The 26,717-nt window shown below is 42.2% G+C and overlaps 1 protein-coding gene across 3 annotated transcripts in view; it reads right to left on the reverse strand.

Annotated features, from left to right (window-relative positions):
* The window catches only part of SLC10A7 (solute carrier family 10 member 7), a 264,784-nt gene that overhangs the window by 53,867 nt on the left and 184,200 nt on the right, over nucleotides 1-26,717 (reverse strand). For 2 of the 3 annotated variants that reach the window (XM_073576231.1, XM_073576223.1), the window contains 3 exons: nucleotides 16,865-17,030; nucleotides 13,154-13,205; nucleotides 2,762-2,835 (listed from right to left, as the gene is read on the reverse strand). In XM_073576231.1, coding sequence (XP_073432332.1) covers nucleotides 2,762-2,835; nucleotides 13,154-13,205; nucleotides 16,865-17,030 — 292 coding nt within the window. The remainder of the gene's footprint in view (nucleotides 1-2,761; nucleotides 2,836-13,153; nucleotides 13,206-16,864; nucleotides 17,031-26,717) is intronic. The other variant, XR_012232376.1, reaches the window with a different exon arrangement.

Consider the following 26,717-nt stretch of genomic DNA (forward strand, 5'->3'; position numbering starts at 1 on the left):
CCCGCTCCCGGTCCCAGTAATCCTTTGCGCGAATGACCGCGAGACGTCGCGCTCCCGCGAGAGCTCAACGTCATCGCGGTCATTCTTGCAAAGGATTACTGGGACCGGGAGCGTGGAGAGAGGCGGGAAGGCTGCGCGGGACGCTGGAAGGTGAGAATAACAATATTTTTTACTTTAATTCTATTTTTTACAGGGATATGGTACCCAAAGCCCGGAGGACAGTTTCCTCTCCTCCGGACCGTGGGTACCATTCGCAAATGTTCTGCTTACTTTTCGCATGGTGGGCACAGCCACATGCGGGAAGTAAGCGGAACAATGCAATCCTATGGGTGCGGGATTGCCGCGATTCCGCTAAATTAATGAGCATGCTGCGTTTTTTACCGCGAAGCGATTCTGCCGCGGAAAAAAACGCAGCATTAGCACAGCATTGCGGAATCCCATAGGAATGCATGTGATGCTTATTCTTCGCGTTTTCGCGGCAAAATTGCGCGTTTAAAACCGCCACGAAAACGTGAAAAAAACACGACGTGTGAACTCCGCCTTGAAGGGGTTGCCCAGGTTTGGCACTAAAGTCTGCAGTCACTAAGAGGCTGCAGACTTTTGATTCCTCTCAGTGTGTACCGTTCGGATTGTCCTGTGTTGGTGCCCAGACTGGGCAGTCATCTGACTGCAAACAAGCAATAAGCATACTTCCAGTCACAATCAAACTAAACGTGTGCAGCCTTGCTCAATTCACTTGTACTGAGAGAGCCTGAGCACTTCTAGTCGGAATGTGGCAGTCGGGAACATGCAAATTGCATTCTTGAGGTCACATTACTGCCTAGTCTTGCCGCTGGCCCCAGAGAATTCTAACAGTGCATGCTGTGAGGATTCACAAGTCTGCAGACACAGGCTGACTGCAGACTTTTGTGCCAAACCTGGGTGACAAGGTGATAAGTCATAATAAAGTGCCATATGGAGTGTACACATGAGGAGTAACACTATTAATGGGCATTATAGGACTTCTAGTCTGCATTTATCATCTGTTTTCTTCTCTACTGATTCTCGGATTTTCAGATCTCTCTGAACAAGTGGGCACAGAATAACTGCTATGGTATGTCCTATACTCGGCACACACAGAGGCAAATTCCTGCTCTTAAGGGGGTTTTACACATAGCGATATCGCTATAACGTCACCGATTTTGTGATGTTATAGCGATATCGCTATGTGTGATACTTACCTCCGACCGGCTCCCCCGCTGTCCATCGCTGATTGCGCGAGAATGTCCGCGACGCGTGGAGGCGGGCGGGAGGACGTCAGGATCGCTGTGTGTGAAAAGTGAGCATCGTGCGCTGCGTCGATGCTGCATCGCTGTGAGGTCTGCCTGTGTGACAGCTCACTAGCGATCATTTAGCGATGCACCAGCGATCCTGACCGGGTCGGATCGCTGGTGCATCGCTACAAGTAAAGGGGCCTATACTTCTCTGTAGCACACAGGCATTATCGAAAACATGATAGCTTCTTTAAAAAAATAAATTAATAAAACTATATAAAAAAGGAAAAAACTAATTCCAATTGCTAAAAACTGTTGTTTGTATTCATATAATAGTTAAAGAAAAGTAGAAAAAAAATACTTCATACATATTTCAAAGCATGTTTAATTCAGACTAACTTACCTAATGTGAGTGATTTGTGTTGAACAAAATACTATTGCAACTGTATCTGCCAAATTATTATGCAAATTGGATTTAAGTGTCATAAAGATGTAATTTTTGTTTTTTGAAATAAACTCAAGGATGGTATTGTGTATCAGGGCTCTTTGGATCACTGAAATCAATCTCAAACGCCTGTGATAATTAGTTTACCAGGTGAGCCCAATTAAAGAAAAACTACTTAAGAATGATGTTCCACATTATTAAGCAGGGCACAGGTTTCAAGAAATATAGGAAAGAAAAAGGATCTCTCTGCTGCCAAAAAGCATCAAATATTGCAATGCCTTGGTCAAGGGATGAAAATTTGAAGCTGCTGGTGCCTCTGGAGTCCCTTCAACCGTGTAGAATACTTCAAAGGCTTGCTGTGGTGCATAAACCTACTATTCGGCAACCCCTAAACAGTGTTCACAAGCAGAAACGGTTGCAGTGGGCCCAGACATACATGAAGACTAATTTTCAAACAGTCTTGTTTACTGATGAGTGTCGAGCAACCCTTGATAGTCCAGATGGATGGAGTAGTGGATGGTTGGTGGATGGCCACCATGTCCCAACAAGGCTGCGATGTCAGCAAGGAGGTGGAGGAGTCATGTTTTGGGCCGGAACCATGGGGAAACAGCTGTTGGGGCCCTTTAAGGTTCCTGAAGGTGTGAAAATGACCTCTGCAAAGTATATAGTTTCTGACTGACAACTTTCTTCCATGGTATAAAAAGCAGAAACGTGCCTTCAGGAGCAAAATCATCTTCATGCATGACAATGCACCATCTCATGCTGCAAAGAATACCTCTGAGTCATTGGCTGCTATGGGCATAAAAGAAGATAAACTCATGGTGTGGCCACCATCTTCCCCTGACCTCAACCCTATAGAGAACTTTTGGAGTATCACCAAGCAAAAGATCTATGAGGGTGTGTGCAAATGTAAGCTTTTTTTCACGGCAAAAACGCTTAAAAACCGCTTACAAGAAGCATCCCAATCATTTTAATGAATTCTGCACTTTTTGTGCATATTGATGCGTTTTTTTCCACGATATATACATATTTCAAAGCATGTTTAATTCAGACTTTAACTTACCTAATGTGAGTGATTTATGTGTTGAACAAAATACTATTGCAACTGTATCTGCTGGTGTGAAGCCAGTGTTTTTACTGCAAGAAAATAAAGTATAAATTAGTAAAGTTTAATAGCACATATACAGTGGGGGGGAAAAAAAAGTATTTTGTCAGCCACCAATTGTGCAAGTTCTCCCACTTAAAAAGATGAGAGGCGCCTGTAATTGACATCACAGGTAGACCACAACTATGATAGTCAAAATGAGACAACAAATCCAGAAACTCACCTTGTCTGATTTGGCAAGATATATTTTTCAAATTATGGTGGAAGATAAGTATTTGGTCATTAACAAATGTTCATCTCAATATTTTGTGATATATCTTTTGTTGGCAATGACAGAGGTCAAACATTTTCTGTAAGTCTTCACAAGTTTGGCACACACTGTTAGTGGTATGTTGGACCATTCCTCCATGCAGATCTCTTGTAGATCAGTGATGTTTTGGGCCTGTCGCTGGGCAACACGGACTTTCAAATCCCACCCAAAGGTTTTCTATAGGGTTGACAAGATCTGGAGACTGGATAGGTCATTCCAGGACCTTTAAATCTGAGGTCCAGAGCACTCTAGAAGAGGTTTTCATCCAGGATATCTCTGTACTTGGCCACATTCATGTTTCCTTCAATGGCAACCAGTCGTCCTGTCCCTGCAGCTGAAAAACAGCCCCCATAGCATGATGCTGGCACCACCATGTTTCACGGTTGGGATGTTTTGGGCAGGTGATGAGCAGTGCATGGTTTTCTCCACACATACTGCTTAGAATTATCACCAAAAAGGTCTACCTTCGTCTCATCAGACCAGAGAATCTTATTTCTCATAGTCTGGGAGTCCTTCATGTGTTTATTTTAGCAAACTCTATGCGGGCTTTCATATGTCTTGCACTGAGGAGAGGCTCCAGTCAGGCCACTCTGCCATAAAGGCCTGACTGGTGGAGGGCTGCAATGATAGTTGACTTTGTGGAACTTTCTCCCATCTTCCTACTGCATATGTGGAGCTCAGCCATAATGATCTTGGAGCTCTTCTTTAACTCTCTCATCAAGGCTCTTCTCCCACGAATGGTCAGTTTGGCTGGACGACCAGGTCTAGGTAGACTTCTGGTGGTCCCAAACATCTTCCATTTAAGGATTATGGTGGCCACTGTGCTCTTAGGAACCTTGAGTACTGCAGAAATTCTTTTGTAACCTTGGCCAGATCTGTGCCTTGCCACAATTCTGTCTCTGAGCTCCTTGGCCAGTTCCTTTGACCTCATGATTCTAATTTGGTCTGACATGCACTGTGAGGTCTTCTATAGACAGGTGTGTGCCTTTCCAAATCAAGTACTATCAGTTTAATTAAACACAGCTGGACTTGAGGATCACAAGGAAATGGACAGTATGTGAATTATGAGTGTTTGAGCAAAAGGTCTGCATACTTATTGACCATGTGATATTTCAGTTTTTCTTTTTTAATACAGTACACATTTGCAAAAATTTTTACATTTCTGTTTTTTTTTTAGTCAAGATGGGGCACAGAGTGTACATTAATGAGAAAAAAATGTACTTTTTTGAATTTACCAAATGGCTGCAATGAAACAAAGAGTGAAAAATTTAAAGGGGTCTGAATACTTTCCGTATCCACTGTATATGTGTTTTTGCCACATGGGTATAAGAAATGCCATTAAGCTGCTTTTCGTATATTTTACTGATTTTGAGTGTTTTTAGGACTAAAGTAAAAAGTATATTACAACATTTACCTCATGATTATTTCTCAGCTTAACTTCTTTTTTATCTGTTTTTGGTATTTTCCATTTGTTTCATAAACTTATACTTTATATTATTTTTGCCTATAGGAGTATTTTTGCAGGTTTGTTCATAGTTCATCCTACCTAACATACACCCTGTGTTGGTGGTTCCTTAGTTACAACCTATGTAGGTTCATTCTGTTAACGCTACTACATAGGCTGTTGCAAATATGTGTATGTTAGGCCTCTTTCACACATCAGGTTTTTCGCAGTCAGGCGCGATCCGGCGCTTTTGACAAAAACCGGATCCGGCGAAATGCAATGCCGGATCCGGTTTCCCCCCCATTGACTTGCATTAGAGCCAGATCGAGCCGGATGGCCATGCGTTTCATCCGATTTTCGCCGGATCCGGCAATGTGACGCGATCCGGCGTCTGGAAAAAACGGCTACTGTAACGTTTTTTGTCTCCGGCGAAAAAGCCGGACACGCCGGATCCGGCGTGTCCGGCTTTTTCATACAATGAAAGCCTATGAGCGCCGCAATGCGCCTGGTCCGGCGACAGCCGGATCCGGTTTCTTTGGTCTGAGCATGCTCAGTAGCTCTGCCCACAAGACATATATAAAAGCAAGACAGTGGGACCCTCAGCCACACCCAACATGCCACCCAAGCCAAGAACCAGGAGCAGGAGAAGGCAGCAGACATCTGCAGCAGCACCAGCACCACCCCAAATGGAGCAGCATGCTGAACAACGGGAGGGGAGTCCAGCAGCAGATGAGAGACGGTAATTATCAAATCCCCCATTCCTCCAAACTAGGGCTATGGAATATCAAGATATTCATTGGCCCTTTGTTTCTCTTTATTCAACAGCCGCCCAATAGATGCAGCAGCAGCAGCAATGGCAGCAGCAGAAACACCACCCACAGCCATGGAGTCTGGCCATGAGGAAGACAGCACATCATCTTCTGGGAGCCCTCCCTCGCATCGTCAGCGTTTGACGGTAAGTTTTTATTTCCAAAATCCATCATCTCTGTAATATATGTCTATTCATTGCCTTTTATTTCAAAACAGGAATCACAAGATGAAGAGGAGCTCCCAGAAGAAGAAGGAAGGGGTGGACAGACACTTGGAGTGGGCTCACAATTTGTAAGTTTTTTGCATCAAACGCAGAAACACAACATCACACTACACACAACACATAGAAAACAATGTTCTGCAGACCACACACAGCAAACAAATGCCTACATCCAAAGACATAACATTTTTTGTTTTCTTCTCTAGTCTTCCCAATCTGGTGCTCGGCCAAGAGGTCCTCGCAGTGCCTCCCAGGGTCGTCGGCGACAGCAACGCGGCGGTCACCAGCGTGTAAGTATAAATATTTTTGCTTTGGTTTTTTTGCACTTTTTATTTCATTTCTTTTGTGGAGGCTAATTATGTTATTTTTGTCTTTTTCTTTAACAGCCTTCACAGCGTGCTCCCGACTCTGACGGTGAGGATGGAGGGATTGATGTGGACCGCCTCATCGATCTCGTCAGAGAAAGGGAGCCGCTCTGGAATATAGCTGACCGCCGCCACGCTGAGCTGATCGTTACCCGACGACTCTGGGAGGAAATCTGTTCGCTCCTTGTGGACCGCTGGGAGGACCTCGAAGCTCGGGCCCAGATTAAAGAGCGTAAGTACAGTGCCTACAAGTAGTATTCAACCCCCTGCAGATTTAGCAGGTTTGATAAGATGCAAATTAGTTAGAGCCTTCAAACTTCACACAAGAGCAGGATTTATTAACAGATGCATAAATCTTACAAACCAAAAAGTTATGTTGCTCAGTTAAATTTTAATAAATTTTAAACATACAAGTGTGGGTCAATTATTATTCAACCCCTAGGTTTAATATTTTGTGGAATAACCCTTGTTTGCAATTACAGCTAATAATCGTCTTTTATAAGACCTGATCAGGCCGGCACAGGTCTCTGGAGTTATCTTGGCCCACTCCTCCATGCAGATCTTCTCCAAGTTATCTAGGTTCTTTGGGTGTCTCATGTGGACTTTAATCTTGAGCTCCTTCCACAAGTTTTCAATTGGGTTAAGGTCAGGAGACTGACTAGGCCACTCCAACACCTTGATTTTTTGCCTCTTGAACCAGGCCTTGGTTTTCTTGGCTGTGTGCTTTGGGTCGTTGTCTTGTTGGAAGATGAAATGACGACCCATCTAAAGATCCTTGATGGAGGAGCGGAGGTTCTTGGCCAAAATCTCCAGGTAGGCCGTGCTATCCATCTTCCCATGGATGCGGACCAGATGGCCAGTCCCCTTGGCTGAGAAACAGCCCCACAGCGTGATGCTGCCACCACCATGCTTGACTGTAGGGATGGTATTGTTGGGGTCGTATGCAGTGCCATCCAGTCTCCAAACGTCACGTATGTGGTTGGCACCAAAGATCTCGATCTTGGTCTCATCAGACCAGAGAACCTTGAACCAGTCTGTCTCAGAGTCCTCCAAGTGATCATGAGCAAACTGTACACGAGCCTTGACATGACGCTTTGAAAGTAAAGGTACCTTACGGGCTCGTCTGGAACGGAGACCATTGCGGTGGAGTACGTTACTTATGGTATTGACTGAAACCAATGTCCACACTGCCATGAGATCTTCCCGGAGCTCCTTCCTTGTTGTCCTTGGGTTAGCCTTGACTCTTCGGACAAGCCTGGCCTCGGCACGGGAGGAAACTTTCAAAGGCTGTCCAGGCCGTGGAAGGCTAACAGTAGTTCCATAAGCCTTCCACTTCCGGATGATGCTCCCAACAGTGGAGACAGGTAGGCCCAAATCCTTGGAAAGGGTTTTGTACCCCTTGCCAGCCTTGTGACCCTCCACGATCTTGTCTCTGATGGCCTTGGAATGCTCCTTTGTCTTTCCCATGTTGACCATGTATGAGTGCTGTTCACAAGTTTGGGGAGGGTCTTAAATAGTCAGAAAAGGCTGGAAAAAGAGATAATTAATCCAAACATGTGAAGCTCATTGTTCTTTGTGCCTGAAATACTTCTTAATACTTTAGGGGAACCAAACAGAATTCTGGTGGTTTGAGGGGTTGAATAATAAATGACCCTCTGAATAAACTTTTCACAATTTAAAAAAAAATTAAACAAAGAAATAACATTCTTTTTTGCTGCAGTGCATTTCACACTTCCAGGCTGATCTACAGTCCAAATGTCACAATGCCAAGTTAATTCCGAATGTGTAAACCTGCTAAATCTGCAGGGGGTTGAATACTACTTGTAGGCACTGTATATACAGTACCGGTTGCTTGATTTAAACCAGTGTTTCCCGAACTCCAGTCCTCGTGGTCCCCACGGATCATGTGTTCAGGATTTCTATTTACTTTGGAAATCCTGAAAACATGACCCCTGGGGACCATGAGGACTGGAGTTTGGGAAACACTGATGTTGTATACTAACTACTTTGTCCTTTCTCGTTTCAGGGGAGAGAATTGTGAAGCGGTGGCGGTCTGTGAGGGATCATTACAAGAAGGAGTTCAATAAAGAGATGCGGGCCCCGAGTGGATCTGGAGGACGCAGGAGCAAGTACAAGTACGCACGAGACCTGTCGTTCCTCCGGAAGACAATGCTCACCAGAAGGTAAATATTACACACCACATGTGACAAAAAAATGTTTAGATGTAACTTTTTTTTTTCAGCCAGGGCCATACCATGTCACTATTTTAATTGTTTTTTTTTTCTCTTTATTCCACAGCACGGTGAGCAGCACTCGGGAGCCTGCACGATTGGACCCTTCTGAGGCGATCCCTGAGGAGACCGGCACCGAGGGACACTTCGACCGCCCCGGTACATCTGCACCTTCCCAGCCTTCCCACACATTCGACCCATCTGTCCCATCCACCAGCACAGGAGCATCGTGGCTGCCTACATTACATGAAGCTGCTGGTGAGGAGATCGCTTTCCCTTTACCCCACTCTTCTGCCACCTCTAGTACACCTGCGGGTACTGGGCGGCAGCGGCAGAGGGGTCAGGAAAAGAGTTATGCGCCAGAGTTCTTGCATCTGAATGCATCTTTCCAGAACTGTCTAAAAGTCTTGTCAGAGCAAATCTCCGCAGGCTTTCAGCAGATCAACTCCAGCATTCTGGAGGTGAAGACACTTCTGCAAACCATGCATTCAGAAGCAAGATCTTCACCAAACCACACCTTTTTCAGGTCTGTTGTGGAGCGCATGGCAACACTATCTCCTACCCAGCAGATGCATGTAATGCATTCGTGCCACGGTGCTCTACAGCAGGTTACCTCCCAACCTCCACCTCCCACCACTGTAGTTCCTCCACCTGCACCCCCTCCAGCCACTTTCCATCCTCCCCCTCCTATTACATCTGCACCCCCTCCAGCCACTTTCCATCCTTCCCCTCCTATTACATCTGCACCCCCTCCAGCCACTTTCCATCCTCCCCCTCCTATTACATACCAGCAACCTCCCCAGTACCAGCAACCTCCCCAGTACCAGACATCTCCCCACTTCCAGCAACCTGCCCCGTATCAATCTCCTTCCCCGTACCAAACTCCTTCCCCGTACCAAACTCCTTCCCCATACAACTTTCCATCAACATCATCTGCTCCTACAGTCCCTGCCCAACCCTCCACTCCACCGCCCACCACCTCTTCTGCCTCCCACATGTCCACCCATTCTGTAGCTTTTTCCACACCATCACCTCTAACTGTTCCTTCCCCACCACGATCCCAGTCCTCTCTCCACACTCCCATTGTCCAAGTGTCCCGCAGCCCCTCCAGCAGTATTTCCACCCCACACTACACAGATTTATGATGTGTTTTGTAATAAAAATGCCCAGTTGGTTTCAAACCTTTATTAAAAAAAATTTTTTAACTTTAAAAAACAGTTTACAAAAAAAAAATATTTTAAATAAAAGTTAAATTATTGTTTACACTGGTTGTCTGTCATTTCTTTCTGCGGCGAAATATGTTTAAAAAAAAGGTTAAATACAGGGTATTTAAAAGGTAAAAAGGTATTCAAAACCAGGTATATAACTGTGGGCAAATTTTAGCTTTTTGCCACAGTTGTGTTCCTGGTTGTGTTTGAAGCAAAGTATTTCACCTAAAAAGTTGTGTTTATTGTTGGTGATTTCCTAACAATGTACACAACTTTTGTTAAAAGGTGAAATACTTTGCATAAAACACAACCAGGTACACACCTGTGGCCTAAAGCTAAAAATAGAGATCATGACAAGATAGCCAACTGTTGGCAAAGGTATATACTGTTGGTACAGAAGGTACACAAGTTTGGTTAGGGCACAAATCTTTCACACTCTGTCATCCTGCCAGTGTACTCTGCCTTGAGGTGACAAAGTATAGTGCAAAATTGTCCCTCATTACTGAAACCGTCACAGAACTTCTAGTGGTAATGTCATGGTAATCTTGCAAGGTGGTTTCTTCAGAGGTGTCCTCAATGGAAATGGGTTCCTTGCAGATAACAAAATTGTGGAGTACCACGCAAGCTTTGATCACCTCGTCAACAGTTTCTGTCTTGAGGTTGATCGCAGTCAATAGGACCCGCCATTTGGCTGTCAGAATACCAAAGGTACATTCAACCATTCTTCTTGCTCTTGTGAGGCGGTAATTAAAAATGCGTTTTGGTCTTGTCAATCCTCTGCTAGAGTACGGTTTCAAAAGGTGTTCTGACAGCTGGAAGGCTTCATCCCCTACACAGACAAATGGCATAGGTGGACCAGATGTTTGCGGCAGCGGTCTAGGTGGTGGGAACTGGAAGGTGTTTCCATACAGTTTACGCCCCATGGCAGACAGTTTGAAAACTTGAGAGTCATTGGAGCGGCCATAGGCCCCAATATCAACAGCAATAAATTTGTATTCCGCGTCAGCGATGGCCATGAGGACAATTGAAAAATATTTCTTGTAATTGAAATATTCCGATCCCGATCCGGCTGGCTTTACAATGCGGATATGTTTCCCGTCCACAGCGCCCAAGCAGTTGGGAAACTGACATATCTGTTGAAACTTGTCAGCAATTTCAATCCACCTCTCTGTTGTGGGCTCTGGTAAAAACTCTTCAGCTAAGGAGTCCCACAGTGCACGGCATGTGTACTTCACTATTCCTGATATGGTGGAAATCCCGAGTCTGTACTGGAAATGCAGTGACGAAAGGGATTCTCCAGCTGCAAGAAATCTGTGGGGAATTAAAAAACAATCAATTAGTTTAAAATCACAGCATTACATACCAAAACTCAGCTATAACACTTGGAGATACAAACTACCACCAACAAGATTGCAGTGAAAGTGTGCTCTGATGCGATCACATCCAATAAATGTGGCTTACCTTAAAGTCACCATCAGACGCTCTGCGGGTGAAACAGAGAAGCGGCAATAGGTGTCCGCTTTTCTTATGAGGTGTGCAATGCGCTCCATCAAGTAATCAAAATTCTCCATTTTCATCCGCACATATCCAAAAAATGTATCCGGGTTTCGTCGAAGGTCCATGCAGAGTGTAGAATAGACCCCACGCGTCATTCTCTTGGCTGTGATGGGGTGGATCCACAAACGTCGTCTACGATGCCTGATGCGCTGCTGTCTCGCTCTCTCCTTCTCCAGAACAATCACCCTCAAACGATTCGCCTCCGCTATAAAATCCGCCAAATTCTTCAAAATATTTCCAATCACAACATTCATCTTCGCCAGTAACTTGCTCTTCTCTCCAACCTGCACTTTCTCCTCGACAACCTGTCAAAGAAGGGCTGTAGGAACACTCTATATATAGTTTTCCAGTAGCCAATCCCGTTCGGAAGGCCACAAGGGTTAATTTTAAAAACCGGATCCGGCGTAATCCGTCGAAAAACGGATAGAAAAACGGATGAACCGGATGAGACGGATCCGGTTTTGTCTGTCAAGAACAAGACGGATCCGGCAGAAAACCGGATCCGGAACATCAGGTTTTACAAAACATTTGCCGGATCCGGCGTTCCGGCACGACGCCGGATCGCGCCTGACGCCGAAAACCTGATGTGTGAAAGTAGCCTTAATTTAACTCCTTTACTTACTGCTTTAGTAATAAGGGTGTCTGGCTAACATCTCTTCATTACTAAACCAGTGACAGATGCTGACGCCAAGCCTTAATAACATTACCATGATGCCACTGCATCAGAATGAAAAAGGTGTTGAACAAAATTTACATCACAAAACCTTTTTTAATATTGTTATTTAGCTCAAAAAAGCATTCCTTGCTGTACAAAAACGAAGGCAAAAAGAGTGTTTTTGCTAACAAGAGATGCAGAAACCTTGCAGAAATTTCTGCAAGCAAATACTTAACGTGTGCACATCATTCTGTGCTAATTGCGCACCGTGCAGGGCAAATCAACTCTTAACCTTGAGATTTTTAGTGAATGTTGGCGAGACCTATTGCAGAAAAGGCTACACAAAGGAGTAAACTTTTGGAAGAACTAAGTATTACTTTTTGAGACATTTGGAAATACTGGGTTTTAAAAACTGGTGATCTTCATGAGCAGACCTTTTCCTACCTAGATGACTGTAGGAGATTTAATGTCGTGTTTGTACAGTACACATCATATTTTGTACTGTGTGTAACCAGATAAACATTTTGCTTGTTCATTGGGTGATCTGCAGCCTAGATAACAATGTATCAAAATTTCATAACTTCAGTTTCTAAGGGAAGCCACAACACTGAGCCTGATCCATAATACAACATCCATGCAGTGACGGGTGGACTTAACAGTCTTATGCGGAGGACCTTTAGGGCTACAGCACAGTATCTTTTGGTTTGCAGACAAGAATATTGTAGCATGTGGTGTTCTCCTAGATAAAATGAAGATTTGGTTATGGAGGATTGCGTGACCTGACCGGTCCATCAGCCTCCTCTAAATAAAAAGGTAGCGTTTCCATGTGAGACATTTTACAATTGGAGGACGCTGATGGAAAGGTCTGCTACTCCTTCAGCAGCCATTGTATGGACAGATGTGCTGTTCAGTTTTATGAAGAAAGCTGCACTAAAGAGAAAATGGTCAACCTCTAAGTAAAACACAGAAATGAATCATTACTCCAAGGTTAATGAGCCAAAACAGAAAATGTATGCATATTCTGGACTAAATGAGACATCCATCTGGCTGGGAAGTGATGAATCTGCGTCAAAGTATTGCAGTATTTTGCAATATGTAAGCGTGCTATATTTTAGCCCCAAAGACTGCCCCCAGATGGAGACTTAAAAAAATAATGAAAACAATTAAAAGGGTTTGTTGGGAGTTTTGCGGCTCTAAGGACAAAGTGTCTACACATACCTGCCAGGATGCGACTACGATTGGCAGGTATTACACAACTGTACTATTCATTAGAACAGAACAAGTCCACAATACCTGCAAATAGAGCATGCGTCCCAGCAAGTGTGTGCATATGCTACGTCATTGGCACTGCTCACTCTCAATACAGAAGTGAGCAAAACCAGACAACCTCTTTAAATCTAGATGAAACGCTTAATTATTTCTGCAAGAACTTATGGAAGCAGTACATAAATTATTATGTGACGGGAACGCTGCTGTGCTGATGTTATGGTGTTTGGGCCACATCTACATGAATTGACAGTTTCTATCAAAATGACCAACACTGAACTTACCTAGTAGAAAACAGGAATGTTAAAAGCATAAATGCCAGCTGGATAAAAAATACTGAAAGAGAAACAGGTGATGGCATATATTATATATCAGCAGTCAAGGGACATGTACATATTGCTGCTACATACTGTAAATTAAATAAAAAATCATATAACTCAAAGTTCAAGCTCCATAGAAAGCTTTTTTATTCCATAAAGAAGTACCACTCCCATTAACTGTTTTTCCCCCTAAAACTATGTAAGGGCAGTTTCACACGTCAGTGTCTCCGGTACGTGTAGTGACAGTCTTCTCACGTACCGGAGACATTGACACACGTAGACACATTCGAATGAATGTGTCTATGCAGATGTCAGCGGGTCTTCACGGGCCGTGTGTCTGTGTGCAAAACACACTGACATGTCCGTTTTTGTTCAGCCTCTCTGGATCACATTGTGCTCCATGTAGGAGTCAGAAGGCTCTTTCACAATGTAAATGTATGGGGCCTCATTCTAAACTTTCATATATTACAATGTAAAAGTCATTTTGGGGTTAGACAGAGCGCAGTGTGATCCTGAGAGTCTGCATCACTCAGAAGTGGAGCAGAACGGTGCTAGATACCAGAGAAGTCGGAGATAAGCGTGTATATTAACACAATGCCACTACACCTAGCAATTCCACAGGTTTAGGGGGAAAATAGTTAATTAATGGGAGCGCCATTTTAATTGGGAGTAGAAACCCATGCCCAGGCGACAGGTCCTTTTTTAAGATGCAGCATTTTTTATTTTCAGCTGCACATTAAGAGTGTCATAGATTTTTCTTTTATTCCAACAACATAGCCAAGAGAGGGCTTGCTTTTTGTTAGAGGTTTTCGTTTACAAAAGGGGAGTATGACATCAGAAAATTACGTATTGAATAAATCAGGTCATGTGAAATTAGTTTTTTTTTTTTCCCTTTTTTCCAGTTTTTCATATCACCATCTATAAGAAGGCATCATTTTCGGAACATGTAAGATATACGGTAATATGATTTGGTGCTGCCGCATTCCAGGACCCATGCAATTTGTATTTTTCGGTTGACAGAAGCTCTATGTAAAATGCTGATGTGCGGAATGAATTGTAGTTTTCAATAAAGGGTTTCTCCACTACTGGGACAACTCCTTCTTGATGTAAATGTTTCTGCCAATAAAATTAAAAAGATTATCCTCACCTAATGTGCCGGCGCCATTCCAGCGGTGTCAGCACTCATGTGCCCAGGGCTCTCGTGCAGGTGTTATGACACATGACCTCTGCACCCAATCAGTGCTGGCGTCACTGTCCCCACCTTCATATGAATTTAAGAAGAAGAGAAATTGAGAGCAGCCGCAGACCGGACTTCATGTTCATTTTGTAAGAAGGTTGAGAGTGACGCTAGCGAAGATTGAGCTCCAAGCTCACGTCACAATCGCACGAGAACCCCGGGAGCGCGGGTGCCGACACCGCTGGAATTGCACCAACACGGGAGCAGACTATAAGCGTTTTTATTGGGGCCAAACATTTAGATCATGAAGGGGTTGTCCTAGTAGCGGAGAACCCATTCAATATCATTTTGGTGATCACTTTGTATTCCTTCTTTTAGGCTATGAAATAAACAAGTTTCAACAATCAATAAATAACATGATCATTGTATAATTTGTGTTATGGACAATTTTTTCTTCATTTTATAACTTTCAGCCACTCTAGGTACTTTGTATAGGGGAAAAAAAATCTTATTTGGGATTTATTTATTCCAATATTCATACTGCAGTATATTCCTTGATATGTCTAACTGCTTATATGCAGTAGTTGCTAATAACTGCAGCATGTAAGGTGTTAAATAGTGGGATCTTGGATTCTGGCTTTTGTAGCAGAGAGTGTGTATGTTATAGCTGACACCTAGCGTTAATGGTGTAAGTTCGGCTGCGGAGTCATTGTAAATTTGTAATACTGTACATTTATGTCTCTGACACCAAGTACCAGCTGCCATCCCCATAAGTGTACAGAACAGGGCTGTAAGTGGGCTACCTATTCAAAATTCAACACTTTTTACAGTTTGCATATAGAATTACTGACTCTAGTTTGGCACTTTTGGAAATACATTAATGTACTGATCCTTCGTTATAACCTGTGTCTTCGTCCAGAGAAGCAGTTACAATACTCCGAATGTCAAAAGTAAAACTTTCCAGCATTTCTCGCTAGTTTAGCATCTCTGCAGAGGGAAGTGAAAACTACTCTCACATTCACATTATATTGTTTGGTGTAAAGTCTCCCCCTGCAAGAGCTCGACTAAGCTGTAAGGGATGTAGTTTTCTATGACAGAAATGAGAAAAAAAGAGTTCTATCTACTTCACGCAGACTCTGGAATCGGATAAGTGCCATTATTTTTGTTACTGTGAAAGTTGATGGCAGCGATGCATGTTGTGACAAATTTAGCAAAAATACTTGCAGTCATAACTGTGTTGCAAAATATTTCAATAAATTAGCCAGGCTTGGGTTGTCCACCCCTGGGTAAATTTTTTAGAAAGTTGTGCAGCTTGCTGAATCTTAACAGTGTGTAATGTGAACACCGGTAGGTTTCGGCTATGCCTGCCAGCTCCAGCTGTTGTCACAGGACAAGTATCAGATTTGCTGCTTCACTCAATGTTCTATTGAGCAAGCACAGAGACTCTAATCGGCACATGACTACAAGTATCCAAATCATACGGTCGCGTGATAACCACTGGAACTGGCAAGCATAGCCTAAAGGCGCCGTCACACACAGCGATCTTGCTAGCGAGATCGCTGCTGAGTCACAAGTTTTGTGACGCAACAGCGATCTCACCAGCGAGATCGCTGTGTATGACAGGTACCAGCGACCGGGTGTCGCTGATCGTCCTGGAATGGCCAGGACTTTTTTTTTGATTGCTGGTCTCCCGCTGGTCAGCACGCATTGCTGCATGTGACAGGCGGGAGACCAGCAAGCTGGCGCTGGTAACTAAGGTACACATCGGGATTCTAAGCGGCGCGCAGCGCTTAGAAACCCGATGTGTACCTTAGTTACCAGCGCGCTGGAGCAGGGAGCTGGAAACCAAGGTACACATCGGGGCTCTAAGTGCCGCACGACGCTTAGAAACCCGATGTGTACCTTGGATACCAGCTCCCTGCACCAGCCCGCTGGTAACTAAGGTACACAGTGGGTAACTAAGCGACGTGCGTCGCTTGTTACCCACGTGTCGCTGGTGCTGATCGCTGGTGAAGCTGCCTGTTTGGCAGTGCACCAGCGATCATGTAGCGACACCAGCGATCCTGACAAGGTCAAATCATTGCTGGGATCACTGGTGCGTCGCTATGTGTGAGGGGCCCTAACAGTGTGCACATTACTTGACAAAAATTTACTCTGGGATGGACAACCCCCTTAACTTGGATAAAATAATTCCACTTTTGATAAATTTGGGCTAATAATGGATACTTCATAAACAGCATACCGGCTATGTAGATTGGTAGGAAGCAGCAGACAATTACATTTTTTTCCTCTTCGATTACCAATAAACATTGCTTGTAATGGGGCAATTAACACAATACACATTAGCAAATATTTATTTATACCATGTTGGTTTAGATGTGACCTTTCTAGGCAGTAGATGATAACAAATAAGATTGCCTTGTTGTCACTATAATCAGATCTCAATACTTTAACGTTGATAAGTATTTAATATAAAAAAGCAAAAAAAGTGCACTCACTGATAAATATAATCACAACCAGACTGAAGGTGTCCAGATCAATATTTGGGTTAGAAAACGTATCACAAAAGGTTGTGTAGATGATCATGAGAAGGACACAACTGCTAATGGCGCCAAATGGAGGCTTCTTCCTCTCCAACCAGTCCTTGATGTACCTCCGTACAATCTGCAAGAGAGGAGCCAACAGGTTGTCTCTTTCAGAGCTCGCAGTAGAAGGAAACGCAAAGTGAACTTGACAGCAGAAAGACATAAAGAGGAGTGAATAATTCCGATGACTGCCACGGCGGATTTCAAAAGCTTCCCAGCCGCTATAGTCTTATTCTGGGGAATTTAACAATTTTAGTGCAACTTCCACTGGGCACCTATAATGAGAGTATATTTTCAAATGAATCAAATCTATCCTTAATTATGTCAAATGTTCTTTGCTGGCTGTCACCGAGACAAGCCCATTAAGACTCCCTGATGTTTATCTCCTCTGCTGATACTAATGGATGTGTGTAATTATCACAATCCCTCTTGCATCAACAGACAATTCTGAGAGCAACTTCAGGAACCTTAAAATTGTGACATCTTCAGGAATTTCATGACGGTGGATAATCGAAAGTGATCCATGGAACACGTTAATATTTAAAATGCCAGGAATGCGCCAGAAGTTTTTAATTAAATTATAACTTATGCTTGAAAAGCAAAAGTGTATGTGTTGGGGGAGTTTAAATAATTCAGGGTCTGAATATCTAGAGTTTTCATGAATCTAAAGATAAATGCCATTTGATTTCTTTTATTTCCCCTCCCTAAAAAAATGCAGGAAAAAGAACTAATCACCACCTGAGTAATTAATCAGGGGGTGGCGAGATGTAATGGCTTTAAAAAGTGAAAGCGGAACATTATAATCTGTGAATGGTGTATGGGAGAGGATATAAACTGTGAAAAGGAACCTTGAAATACAGCGTTCATCTGACAGCTGAATTAAGGCTGTGCAGCATAGGGAGACTTCATGCCAATACATGAATGCAATAAGTGGGTGCCACACAGGAATGTATGTTATACACAGCATGTCACATTTAAAGGGAATCTGTCAATAGGTTTTCACTACCTCATCTGAGAGCAGGATAATGTAGGATGAGGGTCTCCGATTCCAGGGATGTATCACTTAGTTTACTGGGTGCAGCAGGTGTGATAAAAGCAAAGTAGCAGAGCTCAAAAAGCTAGCTGCACCCACACCCCTGATTAGCTTTCTGTGTACGGCCTGTTTCACACTTCAGTTTTTTGTGTCAGTTAAAATCCGCGAAAAAGGCGGAAAACGGATCCGTTCCTAACTGATGTGAACGGATGCCACGGAATCCGTTTTTTTTACGGATCCGCCGAATGAAGAATTTTAAAGGAAACGCTGCCGAGAGAGAGAGTTTTTTTCTCTGTCCGCCAGAAATGATTTCAGGGTTAAATTGTTAAATTTCCTCCTGACTTCATTCCTCCGGGCATGCGCTCTATCAAAATGCGGATCCTGCAGTAGAAAAAACGGTACATGGTCTGTCCAGGCATCTCGGCGGACGCAAAAAAATTGACGGATCCGCAAAAAAATGGATCCAACGGATACCCATCCGTCAAAATCCGCCGGTAATGCAACTCAATGGGGAAAAAAAACGGCGGATTTTGACTGATGGTCAAAAACGGAAGTGTGAAACAGGCCTACATTGTATATTAACAGGAATATGCCAGTGATGTTAGTCATCGGATACCAATAATTTGAGACATCACAAACAAAAAATAAAAAGGTACAAACACATCTGTATGCGGGATTTACCAAATAACAAGGGTGTAGACAGTTCAACAGGTTATAAAAAAAAACAACAAAAAAAAAACCAAACAATACCATATTCATCAACCTAAATGGTAAATATGGACAATACACATCCGTATTTCAGATCTGTCATACTAATGGTTTGACAAGCTTCCAAACATTTCCTTCTCTAAATGTAGCATAAAATAAAATGCAAAAGTAAATATATGGTATGATTTAAGAAGTTTTCTGGCTTCAGAAAAGTTATGTAAAAAAATAAATTAAAAATTAAATCTCGTTTTGCTCGCTCTCTCGCCGAGTCCTCATTACTACCCTGGTCTCTGTTTGTCTGAAGCAATGATGTCACATCAACAGAGCTGCAGACGATCACTGAGGTCAGTGATATGTAAATAGAATGAATCGCTGAGTGTGTGGATTGGCTGCAGACCGCCGATGTGATACCAGCGCTGTAAACAACAGACAGAGGCAGAGACTCAGCACTGGACCCAGCCAGGATGAATAAAAGGCACAGGTTGTGTTGTTTTACAACAAAACTGCATTAGAGCAAAACTTTTCTGAAACCAGAAAACCTCTTTAAATATCAAGAGTGAATGAGGTTCACAAGTTTGTTTTGCTGGTTCATTAGGTGGTGTCTTTTTACATAGGAGATGGTACTTATGCAAACATTATTTGGTGTGACGTGTTCAAATACACAAGGTTTACACCATTTGCACACACTCGGATGTCTATGTAATGATTATATATTGGCGATATTAAAAGTCTGAATCAGAAAATCAAACCATGCGCACAAGCTAACATTTTCACCCAAGGACAAACACTCGTGCCTCTGTAACTACTGCAAAACCACAATTTCCAGGTTAAAAAGGTTTTTGTTGTGTTTTTAAGTATATAATGCATTATTGAATCTAAAATGTCCTATAGATATTGAAAAAAAAATACAGAACGTGTGCTACAGGCGAGACCCACAGCCAGTCTGTGTAGGGACGGTATTTCATCGACCCAAGCATGAAAAAAAATGAAGAAAAAAAGGCACTCCAGCGTAGAAAAATATAAAACTGTCTTTAATGGAAAAAATTCATAAAACCAGGCATAATGTGGACAACACAGATACCAGAGAGTTACCAACTGACGCGTTTCGACACTCCGGTCTTAATCATGGTTAAGACCAGAGTGTCAAAATGCATCGATTGCTAGCTCTCTGGGATCTATATGTTGCCCACATGGTGCCTGGTTTTATTAATTTTTTCCATTAAAGATGAAGTTCTATATTTTTCTACGCTGGAGTGCCTTTTTTTCTTTATTCCTTGGAACATACACGCCCAAGCGGCTCCGTGCGTGGAACTCATTCTTGGAAAAAGACTGCAAATGGTGAGCTGACTTCTCCCGTTACCAATTCCCATTTTTTCATACAAACATGAACAAGGTCTCACACTCCTAGAGTATTTAATATGCAGATGAACAAATGCACTGTGGCCAATATACAAACATACATACACTGTTCCGCACACTGCGATTAGTGTCTGGGCACATGGAGAGGGATGTCTTGATGTGGAGGGATGGCGTTTGCAATTTTTTATAAAAAGTAAAATGTTAACAAAGTGCCTTACGCTTTTGTGTGTTTAGCAATTGTAGAATTCATGTATTCTTACTTACCGTGTGCTGACGCATTGTGTATGTGTTTCACAGACCTTTGAATTTAGCCTTAAAGTGAGAGATTTAGGGTTGAACGACATGGCGACTATGGACATATGCAAATGCAATGCAAAATGCATCTGATGATTGTTAATTTCATTGTGACTCGAAACCCCAACACTACATAAACTAAAAATCCAAAATCCTCTGCCTACAAAGTGCTTGCGACTTTACAATCAGGACTGCAATGTATATGACACAAATAAGGTTAAAAAGGTCCAATAGGCAAGGTAGGCATGTATACCAGTTAGAAAACAGGAAACATTCAGAAACAGATGCAAAAATTAATTGAATAAAAGATACTTAAAGGGATTGTGCCATCTACAAAAGTACATTTTTATCAACAGATCTTGGAATAAGAATAAACTCTGCAACTGGATATGTTTAAAAAAAATAAGTGTTTTGTAGACCTAATTTATCATTCATTTAGACCTAATTAATGACATCAGTCTTGACAAACGGAATCAATGTCTGATCTGTTGCAAAACCGAATGATGCAAATGGAAGTGGAGGGGCCAATGAATATTACAGGGTTTCACTGGGTTCGGTAATGTGCCCATTTTCAGAATGGGAAAAACATGCAGCAGGCTGAACTTTCTTCTGTTCTAAAAGCAGACACATAACAGAACCTGTGGTACCAGTGGCACACGGCATGGCTCCTGTCACTAAACTGGAAACTTGTGACTAAAGCCCACCAAGGGTTAATCACTGGCCGGGTACCTAGAGAATGCATGAATGATAATGTGCAGACATGCTTTTTATTACTTATTCATGGAAAACAGTGGGTTTTGGTGTGCTTCTTTGAAAAATGTTCAAACTGGTAGAATATACGGGCGCACTGTGAAAATTCTATGTCATTAACATTTAATCATAAATTGCTCTTTAATATAAAACATAAAATAAAGGTCTGTCACAAGCACTTATGTGCAGGAGAAGAAGATGGCATGAAAGCGTAAGGGAAGTAACACTGCAGTGACTATCAATAGCATAACTGGGTGTTGTTTAACCCATAACCACCTGGAAGACATCCACCATGAGAAGTATCACCCTACATGTTCTTCAGATTTGAGTTGTCTGCGGTACAGAATCAAATATGTTTTGGTTTCCAGTTATTGGAAAAAAAAAAAAAAAACTAATAAAGCAACGTTCTCAGCAAGCGGTACATGCATGTAACCTGTCAGTCAGGGGTACGAGAATCAAGTAGTGCAAGAAATAATCCAATAATATGCATGAAAGAATGCATTGATATGGTTGTAACATTGCTACATCGTTACACAAAAACGGATATATAAATGAGATTTTGCATTCTTGTCTTTAGGGGGTAGTCTGGTCATCAATATCGGATTGGACAGCCCCCAGTGATCAGAGGATATAAACTCCAGCAGCAGACAAGTGTCAACAGGTTGAAAGGAGTGATAATGCACAACTTAATAATGACTTATCTAAAGATTAGGTCTTAATATCTTTAACGTAACTGTTTCCTACTGGGACATGACTTTTTCCGCAAATTTTTCTCTATTTTTTTTATTTATTTATTTATTTATAATTCCGATCTTACATACTCATGAATGAGATTGTTTAAAATTTAAATCAGGAGTCTGTAACACACACAACTATCCACCTGGACCCTTGAAGGAGTAGGGTTCTCTGACGCCAATGCCTTTTTTAGCAGACTGTACAGTACATCATCGAACACACAACCAGTTGAAATGTGTTGTGGTGCAGAGAGCCACATGCTCTCTGCACCACAATACCTACACAAGCCACCAGCCAATCAATGAGATGTGAGCAGCTGATATAGGCATGCTCGTCATCAGCTATGGAGGAGGAAGAGGACACGCAGTCGTGGGAGCAGGGACAAGTGAGAATTGTTTAGTAGTATTTTTTTTTTAAAGTGTATGTGAAAAATGAAGGACATTATTTCAGGACTGGGGGCCAGGATGAAGGACATTATTCCAGGATGGGAGCCAATCTAGAGGACATTTTTACTAGGTGGTGGTCAGAATGAGTAACATACATTACTAGTTTATGGGGGATAAGTGAGGCAATAAAGAGTGTAGGTGACCAATTCGGGGACATTATTAATGTACATGACCAATTTGGGGGACAAGAAAAGGGAAATTAAAAAAATATATAATGTAATAAATATTTGTGCACACATATATATCTACATACAATCACATTATATGCCATGCATTGTAATCAGTAATAATAATTTTAAGTGGTATGTGTGGAGAAAAACAGGCGCTGCTCATCACCTGCCCAATACAATCCCAACAGTGAAACATGGTGGTGGCAGCATCATGCCATGGGGGGTGTTTCTACATTTCTGTTTTTTTCAGTCAAGATGGGGTGCAGAGTGTACATTAATGAGAAAAAAAATTAACTTTTTTGAATTTACCAAATGGCTGCAATGAAACAAAGAGTAAAAAATTTAAAGGGGTCTGAATACTTTCCATACCCACTGTATGTCTCCCCATATGGCTTGGGCAGACGACCATATTACTGGTCCAAGTGTGATCCGACAAAACATCGGCTATCACCCGGACCAATGTTAGTCTATGCGGCAGTGCACATTTCAGCGCATGCTAGAGTTTAATCAGATTATTAAGTTGACACTCTTATCAGAGTTTGACCAGAGTTTAATTTGCACAACTGGCCAAATTCTATCAGATAAACTCCTTTGCACATCTTTGTTTTTACAAGGACTATGTGTCTGTGCAACACACAGAGGCAGGTTCGTTGTTTTTGGGCAGCACAGATGCCAAGAGCCAATACAAGTCTATGGGCCCATGAAAAACACGTACAGCACACTGCATCCGAGTGTCACCTGTGTATAACACTGCAAAGTCAAGGACAATCTTGGCAATTTAATTCTTTTAACCATACCGGAAAAATATTGATGGTAAACACGGATATACGGATAACACACTGATGGAAAACACTGAAGGCACCAGTACAGTTTTTTCACGTACGTGTTTGATCACGGACGTGTAAGGAGGCCCCAGAGATAGAGCCTATAAAGGGTAAGAAATGCGAGAGTGTGACAAAAATGTCTTTGGCAGGAAACACGCTGCATAAAAAAAAAAAAAAAAGTGTTTTCGCTGCAAAGAACTAACATGCGGCAAATTCGAAACTGCTTCAAATCTGCAAGAAAAATTAAGCAACATGTGAATGAGATGTGAAAAAGTCTCATCAACACTGCTAGGGCCACAAAATGCGTTTTTTCTAGGAGGGAAAAAAAGCATGTGATGTGTGAACTTATCCTTACAGTTCCAGCTAACTGGATAGGATTTATAGAAATCTTATGCCCATTGTGCCCTTTTTTATGCAGCGTAAACTGACTTGCGATGTGCGTCTCACATTTGCAACATATCAACTTTTCATGCAGGCAACGCTGTGCTTTAATGTGCAGATTTTTCAAATAAAATTGCATTAGCTGCGGAAAAAATGCAGGTAAAAACCGCATATGCGCTTTTAGTACATTTTTGCCTAGGAAACACTAAAATTAATCTGTATATGATTAGATCAATAACCAGATACCAGAAAGCATTAAAAACAAAGCAGCTTTATTTAAAGCATGACACACCAACAAGAGACAAAAACAGCAGCGTCAAATACACAAAACGCACGTAAAAAAAACGCAAGTAACTCAATAGGTGTAGAAATGCTGCAGAAAATCTGCAACATCAAACACTCAACAAATACTCATTGTGGGAATGTAGACCTGGAGTTTTTGACTAAGTGAAAATATGCAAAAAAATTCACCAGAAACTCAACTGTGGTAACATAGCCTGAGGGCCTTAAAAGATCCTTGTTTCAAAATGGAAACAAAACAATACAGCATATACAACACGTGATAAAAGGGATAACAAAAGAAAATACTAAACCTGTGTCACGGAAATGGCTCAAAGCTTAGAAGAGTTAGGTACTCCTTTAAAAAAAGGGACAGAACTACAGCAAGCTCTATCTTCCAAGACTGACAAAAGAACAAAACCCAAACTCCCATTTTTATTAGATGAAGGTTACGTCCACATACGTCTCCTTGATGAGCTCATATGGGGGCGGGTCGTGGTATGTGCTAGGTCTTTTAGAAGTTTAGAAGATCCCCAACTTTCAAGATATCTTCCCCCGTAGATGTCCCAGGTGGGTGATATTGTCATGTTTCCCATCACGATTTTACCTTTATATAGAGGTGAAACACGGCATGGATAGCATCATCCATCTGCCGATATTACGTTGGAGGAGTTCAGCCGACATTACGGTGAGTGTGAGTGAACGCGTTCTGTTTGTCCCTTCGCTACGACGTCTAAAATATATCTCCCATAAACATCGGATCGATGCAAACCCCGATATCCATCACTGACCATTGGCTCCAGAAAGTTTGAGCTAAATCCTTTGAACAAAAGAAGCTGATTCCTTTGCACAGGGCAAAAACTTTGCAGAAATCCGCCTCGGAGTACAATCCAAGGCTTGTTGGCTGGTTCTCTCATCAAATTACCTGTGGTAATTACCTATTCAAGGCAGGAGGTCCTACTTCAAATGGAGGTGGATGTGACAGCTCTTTCTTACTTCCCTAGTTATAATTATTGATGTGCAAACCCCTGGATGTTCGAGTCCAGTGGATTTGGAAGCACAGATAAAAGTTTGGTTTGGTTACCAGAACAGTACCTGAACCTGGACCCCATTCAGATGAATTGGGGGCCCGAAATTCCATTATTTAAATAATTAAAGAAAAAAAAAGACTGCGTGGAGACCCCTCTATTTTTTCCTGTATAGTTCTGATGACCTTAAGGAAGTTGTCCACTACTTGGACAACTTTTTATCATACCCCTTGCTTGGTCCCAATAAAATAAAGCAGCTTATACTCTCCTCCCATGTTGGCGCCGTTCTTAGGATGTTGACACTCACTCTACCTCGGGGCTCTCGTGCGATATTGTGACACGTGACACCGGCGCCCAATTAGCGCTGGTGTCACTACCTACGCCTTCGGACAAATCGAACATTAAGAGGAAGTCCGAGGTCAGCTCAAGCCCAGACTTCCACTGCAGGGGACAGCGACACCAGTGCTGATTGGGCGCCGACATAACGTGAGCCCCGGAAAGAACGAGCACCAACACTGCAGGAACAGCGCCAGCACAGGAGGTGAGTATATAGGCTTTATGTCATGGGGCCAAACATTTTGATCAAGAAGAGGTTGTCCTAGTAGTGGACAACCCCTTTAAGTAAAAGCTTTTCTGCTTAAAACAGTAATGTACATTTGTGAAGCAATGTGGAAATATGATTAGAGCCAATGATTGATTTTATGCATTTCCAAAATCTTTACCAATAATAACCAAGTATGAAAGGTGAATACTTTTATATTGTATAGCTTACACATCTTCACAGTTTTTAAGCAATCTAAAGAACTAAAAATGAAAAATCAATTCCAATCAATGATTCACCGGCTGGATAGCTCTGCCTTAAGGTCCATTTACACAATACCACCTCAGTTTGGAAAACATTCACTGATCAGCAGTCATTTGAATGCCTATTTACGTCACTTCACAAATGGTAAAGTTTTAATATTAGAAGTTAGTACCATCCTGAATAGGGGCACTGAAACGTGGTGGGATGGCTTTTAAATTTGATTTATCAAAATTATGTTAACTAAGCACCCTATATTATTTTCATGCACTATTGTTTATTTATTTACTGCAGTATATTTGCTTATTATGTTTTTATCTTAGGTTTTGTCTGTTTAGTGGCCAATGTGAACATGTGCTTATACACTGCATGGAAACCAACTTATTCTCCAGTTTCTCTCTTTAGGTTTTTTTCAGTTTGTTTGCACCCTGTACATAAAAAGATGTGGTCTACCTTTTCTTCGAGCTGGACATTACATTCATGCGGTTCCCAATGGCTGCGAGTCCAACAGCTGGACCTGTCCTTCTCAGCCCTTACCACATGCTTGTCACTTAACAAATGGTAAAGTTTTAATCTTGGAGGATAGGATAGTCTCGAATAGGGCCACAGTGAAGTGGTGGGGTGGCTTTTACATTGTTTTTTAATCAAAATTATGTTAACTAAGCACCCTATGTTATTTTCATGCACTATTGCTGTTTATTCACTGCAGGATATTTGCTTATTATGTTTTTATCTTGTGTTTTGTCTGTTTACAAAGTCAGAAATGCTGCACACTGAGCAATCTATATTAGATCGGTCAGTGCGCATAGGCTGCCATGGTTTTCGTCAGTGCTAGCCTTGTTTACACAGGACAATGAAACGCCGAGATCAATGATCTTTTATGCTGAATAAAAAAATCACTTCACTTGATGAACAAGCCGTTTTGCTTGTTTGAGTGATCAGCAGACTGTTTACACG

This window comes from Dendrobates tinctorius, unplaced genomic scaffold (assembly GCF_039654945.1).
Source record: "Dendrobates tinctorius isolate UK_male_01 unplaced genomic scaffold, ASM3965494v1 ptg000008l, whole genome shotgun sequence".
Classification (NCBI taxonomy): domain Eukaryota; kingdom Metazoa; phylum Chordata; class Amphibia; order Anura; family Dendrobatidae; genus Dendrobates; species Dendrobates tinctorius.